The following is a 22,102-nucleotide window of genomic DNA, read 5'->3' as shown; positions in this document are numbered from 1 at the left end:
TCCCGCAAGATAAGGAGAGCTCGCGTCAGGGAGCCCGTGCAGGGCCTGTCTTGGCAGGCACGCATGTCAGAAGGCGCGGTGTTCTTGCAGCGCACGTCCCGAGTCATCGTCATGGCTCCGACCCGGGGCGCTAGGTCGGGGGACCGCCACGTGTCCCGGGAGGTTGGGCTCCCGGACTCGTTGGCTTAGGAACAAAGGCAACTCCCCGCACTGGTTAATGGACCGTCCCATTCTTCAGCCCAGCGAATCTGCTGGGCTTCTACTTGCACAAGTCAGGCCCGTCAGGGGTCCCAGGTTTGTACCCCCCGTCAGTTAGTCTGCTTCATATTGAGGATCTTAGTCAGTCAAGCATGGATTTGGAAGAATCTGAAATTGTTGACACTTTAGACCTTAATCTTCTACCTGACAGTAACTCTGAGCCAGGTGCTAAAAAGAATCTACTGTTAGCTTTTGAGGGAGTGCGAAGCTTGAATTCAAGAGTCACTGCACTTCCTCCAAGACCACCAAAAAATGTGGTGAGCCTCCCAACAGCCCTCTCTGCTGCTGATAACCCCACACCACTGGTGATGAACACAGTCAGAAGAAACCCAAGACTGAATAGGTCTGATGGATATCAGCATTGTCAGTACACCACAAGGAAGAGAAGCAAGAAATCTGTGGCAAATGCTTCTAGTGATCAACCAAGACCAATTGAGGCAATGCCTGACCTCTCTGGCCAGGAGCCAGGTCCAATACCCATGCAGGTGCTTCAGAGCTGGGGAGTAGATTGTGGACTGCCATATGAGATGACATCCAAGGAAGCTCTACTGCAGGACCCAAGCAAGGATGTTAATTAATCTATCCAGAAGAAAGTTGTTGCATGTCAGCTTCTATGCACATGCCCTTTTGTCTTTCCTAGGCTTATGTATCTCAAATACTTTTAATTCTACTGGTGCTTTTGTCACCATTGGTCTGTCTTTTGTCTGGATGATCATGTTCCCCTACAAAACTCTGAAAACTCTCCTTTGGCCTGTGTGCTCCTCTCTTCTGCTACGATGTCAACTTCTATTTTGCATGCTTATTATCTGGCTTGTTATGTTAGTCCACTCGGTTGTGCTTCTCTCTGTTATCCTGCATCTGTGGGTGACTTTGGGCCTGATTGTTCAGACCCTGCAAACTTATTCCCATCATGGTGATGTAAATGAGTACACGGAATTGGAATGTGCTTTGTTGGAATATTAGGGGCATTAATGGGAATAAGAAATGGGATGCGGTTAGAGATAAAATAAATGAAAGTGGCTACTCGATTGTTTGTCTACAAGAAACAAAATGTGAGAACTTTGATACACCGTTCATCCGTCAGTTCATCCCTAAACGTTTGGACAAGTATGAATTTGTGCCCTCAATTGGCGCTTCTGGTGGAATCCTGGTGGCTTGGAATAGTAACCTATTCTCGGGTCAGGTTTTAGACTCTCAGCAGTTTGGCATTACATTGGAATTCACTTCCACCCTCAGCTTGCAGAAATGAACACTCACAATAGTGTATGGACCTTGTACTGATCCTCTCAGATCTCAATTCATTCTATGGTTCAGGAATCACGTCATTCTTGATGAGGACAATTGACTGTTTCTGGGAGACTTTAATTTTTATCGTTCTCTAAATGATAGAAACAAGCTAGGAGGGAATCTACAGGACACTCTTATCTTTAATGATGTTATTGGTCATTTAGGGTTAATTGAATTGCCCATTAAAGATAGATCTTTCACGTGGAGTAACATGCAGCATGAACCTCTATTAGAACAACTGGACTGGTTCTTTACCTCAATCAACTGGACTTTGTGCTATCCCAACACACTGGTGTTACCTCTTGCCAAGTTAACTTGTGACCACATTCCGTGCAAGGTTGTCATCAGCACTGCTATCCCAAAAGCAAATATTTTCAGATTCGAGAATTTTAGGCAAGAACACCCAGGTTTTTTTGATGCAGTTCAGAAGGGTTGGGAAAAAAACGTCAGAAATCAAAGAGATACTGCCTCCATTCTAGCTGGGAAACTCAAAAATGTGAGATATGAGCTCAAAATTTGGAGTAAGAGCTTATCAAACCTGAATATACTTATTTCAAACTGCAATAAGGTAATCCTTTTCCTGGACACTCTAGAAGAACTCAGACATCCCTTTCTACCAGAATTTAACCTCAGAGCTGCTGTGAAAGAACATCTTGCTAAACTGCTTCGGTCCAAAAATGTTTATTGGATGAAAAGATACACAGTCAACAGAATTAAATTTGGGGATGAATGTACAAATTTTTTTCATGCTATGACAACTGTCTCATATAGGAAAAATACTATTTCTCAACTTTTGAATGAAGATGGTGTGATGATCTCAGACCATGAGGGTAAAGCAGGCCTGCTGTGGTCTGCCTACAAGAATAGGATGGGAATTTCCTTAAATCCAGATATGAGATTTGACTTGGAGCAGCTAATTCAGGTGAATATGGATTTCTATAGTCTCGTTCAACCTTTCTCTACAGAAGAGATTGACAGAATTGTCAAAGACATGCCTTCAGACAAGGCACCAGGGCCAGATGGATTCAATGGCCTTTTTCTCAAAAAATGCTGGCCACTAATAAAGCAAACTTTCTATGACCTTTGCTTTGATTTCTTCAGTGGAAATTTAGACTTGGAAAGCATCAACAACTCTTTTATCACTTTGATACCAAAGATCAACAATCCTGAAACAGTGAATGATTTTAGGCCAATTTCCCTACTCAACTGCAGTATTAAGCTTATTACAAAAATTCTGGCTGAAAGACTACATGCAATCATACTTGAGTTCATACATGCCAATAAGTATGGGTTTATCAAAGGAAGAACTATACAGGACTATTTAGCATGGAGTTTTGAATTCATACATCAATGCCATCAGAGCAAAAAGCCAATCATTATTCTAAAGCTGGACTTTGCAAAAGCCTTTGATACAGTTGAGCACTCAACTATGCTATCCATGATGTCACACCTGGGCTTCCCTGACCTATGGTTGAATTGGATGAAAATGATTTTCTCCTCTGGCACCTCTTCAATTCTACTTAATGGTGTTCCTAGAAAAAAGTTCCTCTGTAAGAGAGGTGTTAGACAAGATGGCCCTTTATCACTTTTGCTCTTTGTTTTGGCTGCAGAACTTCTGCAATATGTGATCAATAATGCTTGTCAACAAGGGTATTTACATCTGCCCCTCCCTCAACCAACTTCAGACTTTCCCATCATTCAATATGCTAATGACACACTTCTAATCCTGCAAGCTGATGTCCACCAACTTGCACATTTAAAAGGTATTCTCGATGATTTTGCCCTCTCCACAGGTTTGACAGTGAACTATAGTAAATCTGCTATGTACCCCATTAATGTTCCTACTGAAAATATGGCAACTCTTGCTGCAACTATGGGGTGTCAAGTTGGATCTCTACCTTTCACCTATCTTGGTCTCCCAATGGGTACCACAAAGCCAAGAATGACATATCTTACACCCATGATGGACAGAGTGGAAAGAAGACTCTCAGCCTGCTCCTCTTTATTGTCTTACACAGGAAGATTGGAAATGATTAACTCTGTGATTACTCCAATCACCACCTATGCCATGTGCACAATCAAATTGCCAGCTGGAGTTATAGAAAATATAGACAGAGCAAGGAAACAATGCCTTTGGAGAGGTAATAACCATTCAAACAGGGGTGGTAACCTTGTGGCCTGGAAACAAGTTCAAAAACCCAAAGATAAGGGTGGTCTGGGCGTACTGAACCTCAGATTGCAAAATGATGCTTTGCTTCTGAAGCAACTTCATAAGTTTTATATGAAATCTGACATCCCTTGGTGTAATTTGATTTGGTCAAAGTATTATCAGCATAAGGTGCCACATTCTTCAAGAGAAATGGGTTCTTTCTGGTGGAAGGATATTCTAAGACTTAACACTATCTACAGGGGTATTGCTAAATGTGTTATTGGTAATGGTGCAACAGTGACCTTTTTGGATGATCTTTGGACTAACGAGATCCTTTCCTTCAAATATCCATGGATACACTCCTTTGCTAAAGATCAGAACATCTCGGTCATGAAGATCATGCACACAGATGATATCTCAGAGATTTTTAATCTGCCTCTGTCTGATCAAGCCTGGTCTGAACTATTGGCCCTACAAAATGATATCCAGCAGATTAATTTTGATGAAAACTCTGCAGATACTTGGACATTCATATGGGGAAACAGTTAGTATACTTCCAATCATTTCTATAGGCTGGCATTCAGAAATTCTCAGACACCACGAACCTTTAAGTGGATTTGGAAATCAAAGTGCATACCCAGGTTGAAGTTCTTTGCTTGGCTGATCTTGATGGACAGACTCAACACCAGAGATATGCTGAGAAGAAATTTTCATGTGCAGCCAAACACTCACTGTGTTCTGTGTAATGATCAAGTGGTTGAGGACATAAACCACCTCTTTTTTGACTGTCCATTCTCTACTATCTATTGGCACAAAATAGGGCTTGCTTGGGATACATCACTAAACATTCACAGCCGACTTGAGGAAGCAATCTATTATTTCAATTCTCCATACTTTTTTGAAATCTTCACCATTGCAGCTTGGGAAATTTGGAACATCAGAAATGACAAGATTTTTGAAGGGCACTCCGTCAGCATTCAGCTTTGGACCGTGAGGTCCAAGGCACAGGTCCTCCTACAGCTCCATAGAGTTAGGGAGGATGTTAGGTCCACAATTGTACAATGGCTAGATACAATTTTGTAATTTACTCTCTCCCACTTCCCTACCCCTCATGTATTATGTAAATATCTCTGTAACTGGTTAGCTCTTTTTTAATATAACCACATGCCGTGGGGATCTCCCCCACAGTCCTTCTTCAATTTTTTTTTCAAAAACACCAATTTGGTCCCTCAACTTTCATTTTTAGGCCAAACTTGTCCCTATATTAATGTGAAGCTCCATAATATCATGAGATAGATGCGAAAAGTCATTTTTACCCTTAGCTCCTTCTCATACTCAATTTCCATTATTGTATGGTTGTAATTAATCAATAATAGGTCACAACAAATCTATTATTCTGTCGGCTGATTTGATGTATCTCGTATTTGTTGAAATGCCCTTTTGTATTTAATTAATTTAGTCTGAATCACATAAGAATATCATGCACATGTTTGATTAACTTGTTGTACCACTGCTAAACATGCAAATTATGAAGGAGAGGAAATAGCTAAGGGTAACAATGACTTTTTAGCATTAGTCTCATGGTATTTTGGAGCATTACATCAGTATAGGGACAAATTTGACCTAAAAATAAAAGTTGAGGGACCAAATTGGTCTTTTTGAAAGTTGAGGGACTAAATTGACCCTTGGGGTAAAGTTGAAGGACCAAGGTGCCTATTTTGCCTTTAAAATATACTCAAGAATTTTCATATGTATAAATCAAATATGAAAATAAATAAAAAGGATCAATTTTGGTTCAAATTGACTCTTCCTAAGAAACTTAAATTGTGCTATAGAAGCCATACTCACAAAAATCTCTAATGATGCATCTCTAGTATGTATCACACAGTTCAAATTTTGTCAAAGATGGAGTTCATGTTAATACTTTAAAAATTCAATGAAGTTTGAATTGTTTTTTCTTCAAAATTTCAAATTTCAATTATGTATTTCAATTGAGTGAAAAGGAAAGAAGGAAAAAACCTATGAAAGATGTAAAAACTGCTTGTAAAATTGCTTAGGGAGGTAAAATAAACTGTTTTGATAGTTGGGGGAGGCTGGATACCTGGTTTTACAGTTGAAGGAGGAAAGTCAGATTTTTGCCACAATTAGAGCCTTAGACGTGGCAAAGTAGACTTTTTCAAAAAGAAAAAAAAAAGAGACAGCCCAAGCCCAAGGTCGGCCTGGTAGCCGTTTATGGGCTGAGCTGGGGCAAGCAAGTCAGGAACTCCCCCTTTCTTCTCTTCGCTGGCAACTGGCAAGGCAACCGGAGCCGCCGCCGGAAACAGGAAGGGCAGGGGGATCCCGGAGGCAGGCACGTGCGCGCGCGAGCACCGGAACCAGGCGGGCAGGCGGCTGCAGTGCCGGCGGGACCTCGCAAGACCTGAGCGGAGCGATTGAAGCGCCTCGTCGACGCGCTTGCTGGCCGCCGCTAGGTTGCGTAAAGGGCGCGGGTTCCGAGCTCTGGCCGCATGGCGCCGTCGGCCGCGGAGGCGGACTCGGCGGCGTCCTCCAGCGGACGCCTCCTCGTGCTCTACGCCTCGCAAACCGGGAACGCCATGGACGCCGCGGAGCGCGTCGGCCGCGAGGCGGAGCGCGGGGGCTGCCCTGCCGTCGACGTGCTCTCCATGGACGGCTTCGATCCCGTAAGCTCCAAACACCTAAGTCCCCGCAGCCACACGACCCGTACATGCGAGTCCGTGACGCCTTTGCTCGTTCGTGCAGAGTCGCTTGCCGAGAGAGCGGTTCGTGGTCTTCGTCGTGTCCACCACGGGGCAGGGGGACCCCCCGGATTCCATGAAGGTCTGGAGATTCTCATCCACTTGATTATTTCCAGTCGTATGGATTGCTTATCGGGATTGTGGGTTGGATTTCGCGGCAGGGGTTTTGGAGATACCTGCTTCGGAAGGATCTGGGCGCGCAATGGCTTGAGGGGGTCCGTCATGCAGTGTTTGGACTCGGGGATTCAGGCTACCAGAAGTACAATGTGAGGCATCTGTCTTAAGCTTGCTAATGCGTTATATGCTGCCTTCACTACAGTAATGTGTGGGTATCTGTCTTCATGTCACAACCAATCGCAGTAATTTGCCTACGTTATGGCGATTTATGGCTACATTCCACAATTTGCATCTTTAGAAAACAGTATATGGTTATAATGACATACTCCTTAAATGCTCTATTCCTTTTGCTCTGGGTGACTGAGAGGAATGATTTGTGTTAAGTACCATTTTGGCAGACACATAAGATATTTTTATCTTAACACTGTTTTGGTGAATGCTTGCAAGCTGAAGCTATACAGTTAAGTTCCAATATAACCACTATAGCAGTTGAGATAATATTTGCAAGCGCCTGAACATGACATTGTAATTTTTCATTTTGTATACTGTAAACATGCATTCTTTTGAATTCTCAACCGTGTTGATGTCTTAAGTGTATCAAGTCAATGCTTAAGCTCGTAATATGCTTCTCACAAGCAATGTTTTTAAGGCGGTAAGGCGAAGCGCGGCGACTCAGCCCTTTGAGTCGACTAGGCGCTTAAGGCGCGCGGCGAGGCAACGCCATACAGATGTCCTAGCATGTAGGAAAAGAGCAGAAACATACCTTGTTGGTGCCAATTTTCCAGCTCTCTTCTTTCCAATTTCTCTTACTTGATGTAGCATGTACTTGCAACATGTTGTGAGTGATAATGAATGTAAGAAACAAGTTATAATGCAATTAATTAGCTATGTAAATATGGATCAAGTGTACCTTGTTCTTGCTGATGATTTGTGATCTCTTTTATTCTCCCAAGCACCAAGCTAAAAAAAATAGAGAAATTTAGCAATATGTGGTCACAATCCACAATAGTAGTATATGGGCAAGTTTACAAGTAGCATAATGGGTAAAAATACAGCATAAGTAACATCAATACATCAGTCCATAAACTTAGATACTAATGGGATAATTTGCAGCATAAGTAGCATAACTTAGATACATCAGTCCATAAAAATACAGCATAAGTAACATCTGTCAAAAGCCAACCCCAGCTCAAAAGACAACCCCAACTCAATATCCATCATCAAACTCATCATGGTTATTTGCAGCTTGCAATCCTTCCATGCTTTCTCCACCATCGGGAGGAGCATCCTCAGAATCTGTCACATAAGCATCATCATGTGGGTCTTCATCTTCTTCCTCTTCATTGCCTAAACCTGATTCATCTTCATCCAACCTTGGGTTTGAATTTGTTGCACACCTACTGCTTGCATTCCTTGGGAGATTGCGTCCTCGAAGTGAGTTTGATGCACCAAGAGCTTCATCAACAGCAGCCCATGTGAGGTAATTTTCATCACACCCACGTGCACCTTGAGGGTGTACATACGACGAGTCAGCCCACTCATTATCCCAATCGAACTCTTCAATGACTAAAGGGTCAAAGATTTTCCCTTTATTCTCCCGCCTTATTTGAAACCTAGTCTTCATCTTTCGATTGTAGGAAATGTAGACAATATCATTCAACCTCTTATGCAGTAACCTATTTCTTTTTTTGGTGTGGATCTGAAAAGGGGGGAAGACATAAAGAGAATGGTTAACATGCTGAAACTAAACAAAAACTGAGCAGGGGAAATGGTACTCACAAACTCGAACGTGCTCCAGTTTCTCTCACAGCCGGATGATGAAGCACATAGGCTAACAATGCGCCTAGCAAACCTTTGAAGGTCAATAGCACGACCACCATATGAGGCCCACCAATCAACTACATGACCAAATATAATCATATATTAGGAATTATGAATGAAATGGACTTGCTGCAATAAATTTACTATTATGCAAGCTGCTGAAATTACATGTAAAAACATGACTTACGAGGACTCATTTTCTCAAGGTTTTGCTTAGCTCTTATATTTGAGAATGCTTCTCCTCTAAGGGCTTCATAGTCCAAAGACTGAGCATCAATCTTGTCTTGGGTATCTCTATCTTCCACCATTCTTCCAAGAACTTCAAGGAAGCAACCTCTTAGCTGCCCAACAGTGGCATCATCATCATCTCTTATGAGGGGATGTAATTTTCCTGGGTTCAAATACAATGCAGTCCCATACAAAGGATGGTCCATTTGCTTCACCCAACGCTTCTCAATAATATCTATGATTTTCTTAGTTGGGATAGCAAAGCTTTGCTTGATCCTATCTTTTGCTTGATTCATTAATGCTGCAACCTCTGGCATGGCAGGCTTCTCACCACCATCAACCACCCTAAGAACAATGAGAAGAGGGGCTGAAGCTCTAAGGCAGTCCTCAACCTTGTTCCAAAACTCAGTAGAGAGCACAATGTCATGCACATCCTCACTAGCTTTAGTTTTTGCCAATTTATTCCCAGTCCATGCTTCACTGACAAAAAGAGATTTCAAAGAATCTCTATGCTTGTGCAAACTTTTTAAAGTGAGGAAAGCTGTGGCAAACCTTGTGGCTGCAGGTCTCACAAGATCAGACCCACCTGTCTTTTCTCTCATTGCACTAAGGATTCTCCCATGTCTATAGATGAAAGTTGTTACACGCCTTGCACGTGCTATGGGCTTCTTAAATTCCTTCAACCCTCCTATATCTTCTAGCATAAGATCCAGACAATGTGCAGCACATGGGCTCCAAAACAGTGAAGGAATTCTCTCCATTAGATGCTTACCCGCTGCCTTGTAGTTAGCTCCATTATCAGTGATAACTTGAACGACCTTTTCCTTTCCAATCTCCTCAATTCTTTTCTCCAACAAATCAGCAAGCATATATGCATCGTGGGCCACGCTTGATGCATCGACAGACTCTAAGAAGAAAGTCCCCTATGGGCTATTGACAAGGAAGTTAATCAAATGTCGTCCCCTCCTATCAGTCCATCCATCTGACATGAGAGTGCAGCCAAAATGCTTCCATGCTCTCTCATGGTCCTCCCTCATGGTACTTGTCAACTTCACTGCATCTTTAAGCAACGGTTCCCCAAACTGATATGGAGAAGGAGGCTTGTACCCTGAACCAAACTGTGTTGTTGCCTCAACTGCCACCTGAAATTGTCTTGATGCTGCTGCATTGAATGGTATGCCACACTCATAGAAAAACAGGGCCCATTGCATATCCACATAATGATGTTGCTCCTTGGTCTTAGTGCTGGACTGAATTGGGGGCTGGTAAGACCCTTTACGCCTTTCATCGACTATTTCTTCAGGTGTTTTTCTTAACATCTCAAGAATTGTCTTGTTTCCCTTTGGCTTTTCCTTGCCTTTGCTCACTGCTACAGCCTTGAATGAATAGGCTGCACGCCTTTTCTTTGCTGCTGTCCCTGAACTTGGCATCACCTTAGAGGCCTGGGATTCAACTACATTCACAGGTGCACTTGCCTCTACCACGACCACATCTGCTTCTCCATTCTCCTCTACCTGCTCTTCCTCATCATCTAGGTACATTGGCCTTTGCCTCTTGTGTTTTTCCAAGTAATTTGTCATCTCCACCCTAATCTCTGTAGTAGTTTTGCTGCATATTTTTGAATCTCCAAAGCCACCTGCTAGATGTTGCTTCAGCCTTTTTTATACCCCCATGAACCATTGTGCCACATAGGGTACATGTCACCTCATCTCGGTTACCAAGGTCTGCCCAATATCCATACTTCCAGCCTGGGTCCTTAGACCTTTTGGGCTTCCTGGCTAGATCAGTCTTGGGATCATATGCAGGGTTGACAGAGGCAGCTGGAGTTGCCATTTTTTGTTGCTAGATAGTACATGAAAAGAGCCAACCACCATAGACATAATTAAAATATGATGAGGACAACAGTGCATATTAAAAGATCAAGCTAGCAGACAAGATAGAATTGGCCAGATTAAACTAATCACTTAATCAGGTGAGCACATAGTTCAGAGCACTAGACAGCCAAAGCACAAAGCACAGAGTAAATTGAATAAGAAATTAGCAGAGCACCATGGATCAATCAATAAACTAAACACAATGTACAGGCCTACAGGGCACAAATAGTTGAGCAATGGGCATAGCAGTATAGCACCAAGTTGTAAACAAAGCAAAGCAGAAAGCAAAGCAGTGGCATCGCAATTAGTAAACAAAGCAAAGCAGAAAGCAACAATATATAATAACAGAGGCAGAGAGTACAGACTAGAGCAAAGAGAGGATTCATAAGGGTGCAGACTGCAGAGCGAGGATGGGAGCAGAGTACCTGTGGCTTGGGCGCTTGGCGCCTTGGTCCTGGTCCTGGGCTCCTGCCTCTTGGGCTCCTGCCTCCTGGGCTACTTGGTGGAAGCAGCTGGTGAGGAAGCGGAGAGGAGGAAGGAAAGGAGCGGAGAGCGAGGAAGGGAGCAGAGTACCTGTGGCTTGGCGCCTTGGTCCTGGTCCTCGGCTCCTGCCTCCTGGGCTCCTTGGTGGAAGCTGCTGGTGAGGAAGCGGAGAAGAGGAAGGAAAGGACCGGCAGAAGATCCGCCGGAGTCGGAGAAGAAGGGGAGGGAAAGGCTAGACGGAGGCTGTCCGCCGCCGCCAACCTTCAGGTGCGCTGCCGCCCTCTCTCCCTTTTCTCTTCTTTCCCTATCTGAATCTCAGCTCTCGCCCTTCCCCCGCGCGGGTCATCCTTCCGCGCGCGCGCCTCCCCGCGCGGGTCGCGCTTTCCCGCGCGCTCCTCCCGCGCCGCTATTCCCCCGCGCGCTCCTCCCGCGCTGCGATATGGCGTCGTCTTCTACCCGTGAGGCGTCCAAAGTCGCCATATAGCGCCTAGGCGACGCCAAACTACCTAAGTCGGACGCCATACCTCGGATTGGTAAGTCGAGCGTGACGCCCAGTACCTGGAGAGCGACCGGACGACTAGGCGACACCTAGGCGACGACTTTTAAACCATGCTCACAAGTCATGACTTCTGGTTTGCCAATGTAGAATCTTTTTGTTTCTATTTGTCCTTCATTAGTGTGTTTACAACTGCAGTTTGCCACAAAGAAGCTTGATAGAAGGCTTTCACATCTTGGTGCAGAACGAGTTGCAGAGATAGGCTTGGGAGACGATCAGCATCCTTCTGGGTATGATTTTAGTATCTTATTTGTTCTGTACTAAAATAATTGTGATAGTGTGATTATAAAATGTGTACATTATCATTTTCCTTTTGGTCAGAAGCATTTCTCAACTTTAATGGATTTTCTTCATTGTTGTAACATCAGATATGAAGGGGCTTTAGATCCTTGGTTGCTGTCTTTGTGGAAATCTCTGAATGAAACTAATCAGTCACTCTTACCGAGAGTGTCTGATATCAATGATCCTAATTTGAGTACTTTGGGGGATCCAAAAGCTCATGTCATATATTACTCTTCCAATGAGGTTTCACAAGATTCTGTACTTTCAGGTATGAATGCATGAGCTGGCTAGTATTTACTGTTGCTCTGTTTTGCAGTCTTTGTTCACGATTTTAGCTATTTTCTATTGCGCAGACCCCAAAAAAATAATAAATAGTGCAAGAACAATGTCCCCTGCGCTACAGTTTCATAATGATGGAGGGCCACCTTACATGCTTCGAATGGTATGCCCTACATGTTTTTTAGAGTTTAGACACAGCTTGAACCTGAAGCATTGTTATTTTTATTCTTGTTTCAATATCTGGATTAACCTTAACTTCTTTAACTAGTTTTCTTTTGCTTTCAAAGTATTATAATTACATATTACTGGCTATTTCTATCAATGGATATTATTTAATTTTTGTTCTTGTGGAATCATGAGTCGTCGGTTATAAAGAGGTACCTCTGTTGTTTGCTATTTTTTTTCTTGAATGACACAGGAGCAGTTATTTGCTATTAAAAAACTTCTATCCGGAGTACTCACTTAATTCATTTGTTGGCCAAAGGCACACACTGCCAAAATCACTGTGTACCCATCGTTAAATGGCTATGGCATTGTTTTTATGATTTGAACTTATTATTTGTATGAAGTTAGACTTTGTTTTGCAACAGATAATTCAATAGTTCATTCGTAGTGGTCTCAAAGACTCAGAAACTGAATAATATTTTTTTTTTGTTACTCAAGGCCATCCCCCATTTCCATTACTTAAAACAGAAAAACCAGAGTACAGGTACAAAAATAGAACAGGGGGAGATACCACAAACGACATACCTAAGTTTCTACCCTGATTCAATACTTTTGACCTTAGCATACTAACAGGTCTGATTTTAGATTTTGTATTTTAATAAGTTAAAGAAGTCAGTTAATTCATTAAGGCTATGCTTATATCATGTATGGGTCAATTCTGAGTAGAAGGTTCCATCAGAACAATTATTATTTACTTCAAGCTATTTTGACTCTTTCTTAATCTTCAAAAAGAAATTAATTCTATAATGGTAAGATAAAAAAATAAAAAATAAAAAGGAAGTGTGTAATGACGGGAATAATTGCCCTATTCCTCCAACCCTAGATGGGTGGGTATATATAGATCCAATACATGGGCCTCTAGATGGGCCTCTACACACATGGGCTCAATATACTCCAACACCCCCCGCAGTCTGAACTACCGGCGCAGCGGTGTTCAAGACTGGACAACAAGAAAGCTAACACCCCCCGCAGTCTGAACAACCGACGCAGCGGTGTTCAAGACTGGACAAGATGAGAGTACAAGGAGAGCACAAAAGGGCTAATACCCCCCGCAGCCACAACTAGCCACCGGCTACGTTGAGGCTGGATCGAAACTCCGAGAAGGTCGACGAGGGCAGCCCCTTCGTGAAGATGTCAGCAAACTGGGAGGTAGTCGGGACATGGAGTACCCGAACATCGCCGATGGCGACTCTGTCGCGCACGAAGTGTAGGTCGATCTCCACATGCTTCGTCCGCTGATGCTGGACGGGGTTGGTGGAGAGATACACGGCGCTGACGTTGTTGCAGTAGACGAGCGTGCTCTTGGCGAGCGGGCTGTGGAGCTCCGCCAAGAGCTGTCGTAGCCAGGACGCCTCCGCCACGCCGTTAGCGACAGCCCGGTACTCCGCCTCGGCACTGGAGCGGGAGACAACCGGCTGCCGCTTGGACGACCAGGAGACCAGGTTGCCGCCCAGGAAGACGGCGTAGCCAGAGGTGGAGCGACGAGTGTCCGGGCAGCCAGCCCAGTCAGCGTCAGTGTAGACCACCAGCTCAGCAGAGGACGAGCGGTGAAGTACCAGGCCGAGGTCCACAGTGCCACGGACGTACCGGAGGAGACGCTTCAGCGCAGCAAGGTGTGACTCCCGGGGATCATGCATGTGGAGACAGACCTGCTGAACAGCGTAGGTGAGGTCCAGCCTGGTGAAGGTGAGGTATTGCAAAGCGCCGGCCAGACTCCGGTAGGCTGTAGGGTCAGCCACCGGATCACCCAGATCAGCAGACAGCTTCGCCTGAGTGTCGACTGGAGTAGAGCAGGGCTTGCAATCAGTCATCCCAGCCTGCTCCAGAATATCGAGGGCGTACTGCCGCTGGTGCAGAAGGAGACCAGACGGGCGGGGCTCAACAGTGACGCCCAAGAAGTGGTGGAGCTGACCAAGATCCTTCATAGCGAACTCCTGCTGCAGAGAGGAGATGACACTCTGAAGCAACTGCTGACTAGAAGCTGTGAGCACAATGTCATCGACATATAGCAGTAGATATGCCGTCTCATCCCCACGGCGGTAGATGAAGAGAGACGTGTCAGACTTGGCCTCGGTGAACCCCAGTGTCAGCAAGAACGTGGCGAACCGAGAGTTCCAAGCCCGTGAAGCCTGCTTCAGTCCATAGAGAGACTTGTTGAGCCGGCAGACCATATCCGGACGACTCGAGTCCACAAATCCCGCAGGCTGAGAGCAGTAAACAGTCTCTGACAAGGTGCCGTGAAGAAATGCATTCTTCACGTCCAGCTGGTGCACAGGCCAAGTGCGCGAGAGCGCAAGTGAGAGGACCGTGCGCACCGTAGCGGGCTTCACGACCGGGCTGAAAGTCTCATCATAATCCACACCAGGCCGCTGAGTGAACCCCCGGAGAACCCAGCGAGCCTTGTAGCGCTCTAGTGTGCCGTCAGCCCGACGCTTATGCGTCCAGATCCACTTGCCAGTCACCACATTGCAACCAGACGGACGCGGCACGAGGTCCCACGTCTGGTTGGCAAGAAGAGCCGCGTACTCCTCTTCCATCGCGCGACGCCAGTGAGGATCCGCCAAGGCGTCGCGGACAGAGGAGGGTACCGGAGAGACCCGCGGCTCTCCCTCGGTGGCGGAGAGAGTCGCGGCCTGGGACGCCATCTGTCGAGTCACCATGGGATGTATATGTCGAGGATCCCGATGGATGACCGGCGGGTGGTACACCTCCGGCTCTGCTCGAGAGGGAGCCGGAGGAGGCGGCGGCGGCGACGGCTCCGGTGTCGGCGTCACAGGAGCCTCCGGAGCAGGAGGCGGCGCCGGTGTTAACGCGGAACGACGCCGGTACACCTGCACCGGCTCAGCGTACCGCCGCGGCGCCGAGGTCGGGTCCGAGCAACGCCGGTACACCTACACCGGCTGAGCGTACCGCGCAGGGGCAGTGGAAGGCACCGGGGCCGCGCGTGGCGCAGTGGGAGACACCGGGGCCGCGCGCGGCACGACCGGAGGTCCGGGGGCCGCGCGTGGCACGACCGCTGGTACCGGGGCCGCGCTCGGCGCAGCAGGGATCACCGGAAGTGGTGCCGGTGCGCCGGGAAAACTTGCAGGAAAAGGACAGACAGGTAACGGTGGCTGGACCACCGGGTCAGTCGGAAACAGGGACGCCAGCTCGGGATCAGGAGGTGTGGAAGAGGTGGAGTAGGGGAAATCCGACTCGTCGAAGACAACGTGTCGGGAGATCAAAACGCGGCGAGAGGTGAGGTCAAAGCATCGGTACCCCTTGTGGTCAGGGGAGTACCCAAGGAACACACAACGAGTCGAGCGGGGCGCCAGCTTGTGAGAAGCGGTGGCGGATGTGTTAGGGTAACACGCACACCCGAAGACCTGAAGGTGGTCGTAGCGAGGAGGGGTACCGAAAAAAGCGTGGTGTGGAGTGGGAGTAGGAGAAGCAGTGGACGGAAGACGGTTGAGCAGGTAGGTGGCGGTGTGGAGGCTCTCAGCCCAGAAGCGCGGGGGGAGAGAAGCCTGGATCAGAAGGGTGCGCACGACGTCGTTCGTCGTGCGAATCATCCGCTCAGCCTTGCCGTTCTGAGGAGAGGTATACGGACAAGACATATGCAGCTGAACACCCCGAGACAGGAAGAAAGACCGGGAGGTAGAGTTATCGAACTCCCGCCCGTTGTCACACTGGACAGCCTTGGCCGAACTGAGTGGACACCCAGGCAAAGAAGTGGAGGAGGGTAGAGAAAGTCTCAGACTTGGCGCGCAAAGGGAAAGACCAAGAGTAATGAGAAAAATCATCAACAATGACCAGGTAATATTTATATCCAGACATGTTGAGTACAGTAGATGTCCACAGGTCACAGTGGATGAGATCAAAAGCATGCGCAGCATGCGAAGAAGAAGAAAACGGAAGTCTAACATGACGACCTAGCTGGCACGCATGACAGAGGTGCTCAGCAGGAGCCCTAGTACAAGGAACATCTGTACTACGACTAAGCTGAGCCAAAACGTCGCGGCCGGGGTGTCCAAGCCGGCGGTGCCAGGTAGTGGAAGAAGCCGTCACGGCAAAAGCAGTAGACGAAGAAGAAGCCGAAAGCGGAGCAGCGGAAGCAGGAAGCCGAAGAGCGTAAAGGGCCCCCGGGCTGTCACATCAGAGAAGCGGACGCCGGGAAACCGAATCCTTCACAGTAAGACCAGAAGAGTCAAATTCAATAGAACAGGAGTTGTCAGCAGTAAACTGACGAATGGAATTATGGAAAGAAGGTTGTGAACCATCTGAGGAGCAACAAGAACATTAAGAAGACGAGGAGCAGAACCCACGGCGGTGACAGGAAGGCAAGACCCATCACCAACCATGATAGAAGAAGGACAAGATGGGTGTGGGGGTCGGACAGAAGAGAGGATACCAGCATCGGGAGTGGTGTGGAACGAGGCACCCGAGTCGGCGATCCACTCGGTGCTGGTCGGCGGCGTCAGTCCCATGGTGCTGAAGGACTGTGCCAGAGCGGCCTGATCCCACCCCCCAGGCCAGGTTGGCGGCTGGCTGGGCTGAGCGGGCGGGGTCCAGGACGGCGCGAAGAGTGGAGTAGCGCCAGTGAACATGGCCGCCGGCTGGAGCTGAGGACGAGGCGCCCCTCCTGGACCCTGGAACGGCCACATCGAGATGCGCCGTGACCATGGGTTGCTGAAGGATGGCTAGGGTGTACCTCCAGCGGTAGGGGCAGGTGTGGGAGCCGGAGCCGGTGTCGGCGCGCCCCGACGGCCCCCACCCGTACCGGTGCTCCCATAAGCAGGGCCACCAGTGCCACCAACACCACCCCGTCGCCGGCGACGTCCACGGTCCCCCCTCCTCCGGTCTGCCCGGCTGGAGGAGCACCGAGGGAGGTGGCAGGAGCAGCTGAGGAGGCCGGTGGAGCAGCAACGAGCGCGGCTAGGGTGGGCGAGGACGATCCGGGTGCAAGACCCCTGGTGATCTCCTCGAGGGCGAAGGTCGTCCCGGACCTGCAGGAAGGTGGGGAAGGGCCTCTGGCTGGCGATCCAGCCCTTCAGGTGGTCGTAGGTGCTGCTCAGTCCCCGTAGGACATTGAGCACCAAGACTCGATCGGACACCGGATCCCCGAGGTCGTGGAGAGCATCGGCCATGCTCTTCATCCGCCGGCAGTACTCACCAACGGAGAGGTCCCCCTGCACGAAGGTACGGAAGGTGGCGTCGAGCTGGAGGGTCTCGAGCGCCACCCAGGCCTGCCGCGCGGTGCCGCCGTGGGTCCGGACGAGGTCCTGAAGATCTAGGGAGATGGTCCCGAAGATCCAGGACAGAGCGACGCTGTCGAGGCGCAGCCACGTCACGTCCCGCGCCTCGATCGGCGAGTCGACGAGGATGTGGTCGTCGAGGGCGTAGCGGCGAAGGGTGAGGACCTGGTCCCGCCAGCAGCCGTAGGAGGACGACGCAGGATCGAGGAGGACGGAGACCAGGGCCCGGATGTTCTGGACGCCGGCAGCCTGGAGGTGGAGCTGGGCGACCATGGGGTCGGTCGGGTCGTACCGGGCTCCAGATCCAGTAGGCGGGGCCTGGTGGGAAGACGAGGCGGAAGAAGGTCGACGGGCTGGCCGGGGGAGACGCGGAAGAAGCGCTCCGCCTTGGCGACCCGGAGAGCGAGAGCGTCGGCCGTGGCGCGCTCGCGCTCCCAAGCGAGGGCAGCCACGCGGACCCGCTCCTGGGCCGCCGAAGCCTCCGACTTGGCGGCAAGGAGGGCCGCAGCCAGAGCGGCGTCGGCCTGCTGCCCGCGTAGGGCGGCGGCGGCGAGCGACGCATCCGCGGGAGACATCCCGAGGGCCGACCACGCGGGATCGGGCGCGGCGTCAACGGGCTGCTTCCCGGAGGCGACGGCGGCGCGGTGGGCCGCAGCGGCGGCTGCTGGATCGGCGCCCGCGCCAGCAGCTACTGCGGCAGCAGCGGCGTCGGTCTGCAGGGGCCCCAGGGCGGCAGGTGGCTGCTGCCGCGGCCCCTGCGCCGGCGGCGGTCCCTGCAGCGGTGCTGGAGGCGGCAGCGGCGCCTGTGGAGGCGGTTCCCGCGGCGCCTGGAGCGGAGGGACGCCCGGAGCGGCAGTTCCCGCGGCGCCCTGGAGCAGAGGAAGACCCGGAGCAGAGGAGCCCGCGGGTCCCGTGCCTGCGGCCCCCGCGGTGACGTCCGCGACCGGCGCGCCCTCATGGACAAGCGCAGCGGCCGGGGACCGAGCGGCGGCGGCAGGAAAGCCGGGCGGCGGCGGCCGGGCGGCTGCGGCCCATGCGCCCAGATCTGCGCGAGCGGAAGCAGAGGAGGGAGAGGAAGAGGAGAGGGGAGGGAAGGAGGAGAGGGGAAGGGAGGGGGCCGGCGGCGCCGGCGGCCGGCCGGCCATGACCGGCGGCGGCGGGCACCAGGGGCGACGGCGGCGGCGGGCACCAGGGGCGACGGCGGCTGGAAAAACAGAGGAGGCTGAAACAGAGGAGGCGTGAAACCCTAACCTAGGCTAGTGATACCATAATGACGGGAATAATTGCCCTATTCCTCCAACCCTAGATGAGTGGGTATATATAGATCCAATACATGGGCCTCTACACACATGGGCTCAATATATTCCAACAGTGTGGAAAAAATCTAGTAGCCTAGGTGCAGGCCTTGAAGTTAATTAAGCCCATAGACCATACCCTATGTTAATTAAGCCCATAGATCATAGATTTTGGGAACACACGGTATGCTGGAGTTAGCTTCTCTAGCTGTTATTCTTTTCTGTGGCCAAGCACTCATCTAGTAAACCCTACTTGCAACTTGCAAGACAACTTTTATTGTACAAGTTGAGAAACTACCATTCACTACTTGATCCATGGACAATTAAGCAGTCAAAATTACTGTGAGAAGCTGACCACTCTTTGCAGTACTGAGCTCAACTCGAGTGCCACCACCACATCATAAATTTGTAAATTTTATGATGATTGGCATTGCACAAGATGTTTACCATGCATAAATAAAGTCCAACTTAACTAACTAATATATGTGAACTTTTAAAGACTAGTTTGGCAAACAAGCTTGGGGAAAGTGATGGTCATTGTTGTTGATAGTCCATCTGTTATGCTAATGTATTATGATTCATCTCTAATCTGTTTTTTGTTTCTGTTGCTGATGATGTTTATCACCCTTTTCAGGTAGCAAATCAGCGTCTGACTGAGGAGGGTTCTGACAGAGATGTTCGCCACTTTGAGTTGGAAGATCCATCCTCTGTATGTCACTTATACTACAATCCATAATTGTTGAATGAGAGGATAATTGTATTTCTCTGATTTTAGGCCATCAATTATAAAACTGGCGATACTCTAGAAATACTGCCAAGTCAAAATCCATCAGCTGTTGATGCCTTCATTGAACGCTGTAACTTGGATCCAGATTGTTACATAACGGTATGTGAATCTGTTTTGTAGAGTTATCTGCTTGCAACTTTGTGTTTTACCTCACCTGCTGCAGCCAGCTCTTGTTATTTTTCTAATACTTGTCCTGTAGCAATTCTTCTCACCTATCGCAATTCTCTTTAGATATAGTTGTGCTTCTTTAAAAGATGGTCTCGCCTTTTGCAATTTGACTAATAAGGAAGCATGTCCTCTTGTTCATCCAGATTCAAGGGACAAGTGATGATAAAATTTCCAAGGGTTCAGCTGTGAGTAGCCTGATGGATCGCATCAAACTGAAGACCTTTGTTGCTTTGACAATGGATATTGCATCAGCATCCCCTCGGCGGTACTTCTTTGAGGCAAGAGCCAATATTTTGAATGCTTTGTTTCATGAACCTCTTCTCTATTCTTTGATGTCACATATAATATTAATCTGTGTGTCTGGTATGTCATTCCAAGCTGCCATAGCTCACACGACTCCAATGTTCTGTTATAGGTCATGAGCTTTTTTGCAACAGCTGAACACGAAAAGGAGAAACTTCAGTATTTTGCTTCTCCTGAGGGAAGAGATGACCTTTACCAGTACAATCAGAAGGAGAGTAGGACTGTTCTAGAAGTGAGAATGTTTGCACTCAAGATTTTTGCCCCCCTTAACAAATTTCATGCAATACATGCCTTAGCGTGCAGAACCATTCTGGCAATAATGTGCCTCTTTTGTCTTTCAGTTGCTTTTCATGGTTAAGAAGTGACATGCGGTTTCATGGTGTTTTTTTAGGTGTTGGAGGATTTTCCTTCAGTTCAAATGCCTTTTGAATGGTTGGTGCAACTAACACCTCCATTGAAGAAAAGAGCCTTTTCCATCTCATCATCCCCATTGGCACATCCGAATCAAATACACTTGACTGTTAGCATTGTATCATGGCTTACTCCTTTCAAGAGAACACGTCATGGGCTCTGTTCTACTTGGCTGGCTGGGCTCAATCCAAGAAAAGGTATGCTCTACATCATTAGTTGGAGTTAATATCCTGCGTATGTTTTTTCTTTGTTCTGTTATACCTGAACATGACTGCTTCTGTAGCACGGTACCTAGCTCTCTCACACATTGTAATTATATGCAGACAATCTTATCCCATGTTGGATACGCCAAGGATCCCTGCCTCCTCCACATCCATCAGTTCCTCTTGTGCTTATCGGACCAGGAACAGGATGTGCGCCATTCCGTGCATTCGTGGAGGAAAGAGCTGCACAGACTGTAGCAGAACCAACGGCCCCGGTTCTATTCTTCTTTGGCTGTAGGAATCAAGATAATGATTTTCTATACAAGGATTTCTGGTTAACTCATGCCCAGGATGAGGGGGTGCTTTCCTCCAAAAAAGGTGGTGGTTTGTTTGTTGCTTTTTCCAGGGATCAGCCTCAAAAGATCTATGCACAACATAAGATAAAGGAACAGAGTGCAAGAGTCTGGAACTTATTACTCTCTGGTGCTGCGGTGTACATTGCTGGCTCTTCAACAAAAATGCCTGCTGATGTTACAGCCGCACTAGAAGAAGTAATCTGTAAAGAACATGGTGTCAAAAAAGAGGACGCCTCAAAATGGCTCAGGGATCTAGAAAGGGTTGGTAGATTTAACATTGAGACTTGGTCATAGTTGAGAGTTGTGATGCTTCTGAGTTATCGGGGGCAAGAAAGTACATACTGTCAGAATTCCAACACAAATATATTTATTGAGTATGAGATCGGGGAGAGCTTCAGTAAATCGTTGGTGTTGAAAATGTAGAAACATACATGTGCAGAAATACAAAAAGTTTCCTATAGAAGAGACGGTGACCTAACAATTTCCCTCTTAGTGCTCTATCAGGAAGGAGATTTCATTTGGAATTTGGTGGGAGCAGTATAATTACATCAGCATTTGTTGTATTCCATTCTTGTTTGCATTAAACTCTTCTGGGGGATATAATGATCAGTCTGAAATCTCACTACTACAGGTCTCTTTTGAACTGTCTGCTTCATGCTTCTTTGTCAATTGTTACTGATGTGTAGGACATGCATTATCTGAAGCTGCCATTGATGTTTCGCTGCGAACCTACTCCCATATCAAAGAGTTTGTGTGCAATGGTTTGCGCGTGCAGTTCTATCTCAGGTCGGTGCTTTGCAATCCACACGAGACACGTGACAGGCTGACCACTGATCAAACCCAACCGCAATTGTCTCCCGGTCCAACTCTACACAACACTGGGCCTGATGGACTAAACCTATCTGCCGGTTGGGTTGATTCCAGCCCAACCACCTCCGTGGGACGGAACACACCTGAACCTGAACAACCAGCCACATCAACACCTTAATCCAGCATTAGCCCTTGCAAAAGGCAACTCAGGTAGCAAAGA

The 22,102-nt window shown here is 48.1% G+C and overlaps 2 protein-coding genes across 3 annotated transcripts; one reads left to right on the top strand and one right to left on the bottom strand.

Annotated features, from left to right (window-relative positions):
• The first annotated feature begins 5,957 nt into the window (after positions 1-5,957).
• LOC120673077 (NADPH-dependent diflavin oxidoreductase 1-like) lies at positions 5,958-21,702 on the top strand. Of its 2 annotated transcripts, XM_039953762.1 has the most exons (12): positions 5,958-6,375; positions 6,455-6,532; positions 6,612-6,716; positions 11,668-11,759; positions 11,898-12,079; positions 12,165-12,253; positions 19,479-19,553; positions 19,620-19,730; positions 19,943-20,077; positions 20,215-20,334; positions 20,494-20,710; positions 20,837-21,702. In XM_039953762.1, exons 1-12 carry the CDS (start codon positions 6,202-6,204, stop codon positions 21,364-21,366), a joined length of 1,908 nt encoding a protein of 635 aa, XP_039809696.1. In that variant the 5' UTR covers positions 5,958-6,201; the 3' UTR covers positions 21,367-21,702. The 2 variants fall into 2 exon arrangements, with proteins under 2 accessions (XP_039809696.1, XP_039809697.1); XM_039953763.1 differs by lacking the exons at positions 5,958-6,375; positions 6,455-6,532; positions 6,612-6,716 and adding an exon at positions 11,223-11,240.
• Positions 7,600-9,518, bottom strand: LOC120673078. The gene is made up of 3 exons (XM_039953764.1): positions 8,576-9,518; positions 8,347-8,465; positions 7,600-8,266 (listed from the first exon to the last, which is right to left on the bottom strand). Exons 1-3 carry the CDS (start codon positions 9,483-9,485, stop codon positions 7,775-7,777), a joined length of 1,521 nt encoding a protein of 506 aa, XP_039809698.1. The 5' UTR covers positions 9,486-9,518; the 3' UTR covers positions 7,600-7,774.
• Positions 21,703-22,102: the final 400 nt, after the last annotated feature.

This window comes from Panicum virgatum, chromosome 5N (genome assembly GCF_016808335.1).
Source record: "Panicum virgatum strain AP13 chromosome 5N, P.virgatum_v5, whole genome shotgun sequence".
In the NCBI taxonomy this organism is placed as follows: Eukaryota; Viridiplantae; Streptophyta; class Magnoliopsida; order Poales; family Poaceae; genus Panicum; species Panicum virgatum.
This window is presented reverse-complemented; position numbering and strand designations above follow the sequence as displayed.

Coding starts and splice junctions, on each gene's coding strand:
- LOC120673077 (XM_039953762.1), top strand. CDS start 6,202: ATGGCGCCGTCGGCCGCGGAGGCGGACTCGGCGGCGTCCTCCAGCGGA. Junction 20,078..20,214: donor CTCGGCGGTACTTCTTTGAG/GCAAGAGCCAAT, acceptor GTTCTGTTATAG/GTCATGAGCTTTTTTGCAAC. Junction 20,335..20,493: donor AGAGTAGGACTGTTCTAGAA/GTGAGAATGTTT, acceptor GTGTTTTTTTAG/GTGTTGGAGGATTTTCCTTC.
- LOC120673078 (XM_039953764.1), bottom strand. CDS start 9,485: ATGCTTGCTGATTTGTTGGAGAAAAGAATTGAGGAGATTGGAAAGGAA. Junction 8,466..8,575: donor CCTTGAGAAAATGAGTCCTC/GTAAGTCATGTT, acceptor TTGGTCATGTAG/TTGATTGGTGGGCCTCATAT. Junction 8,267..8,346: donor ACTGGAGCACGTTCGAGTTT/GTGAGTACCATT, acceptor CCCCCTTTTCAG/ATCCACACCAAAAAAAGAAA.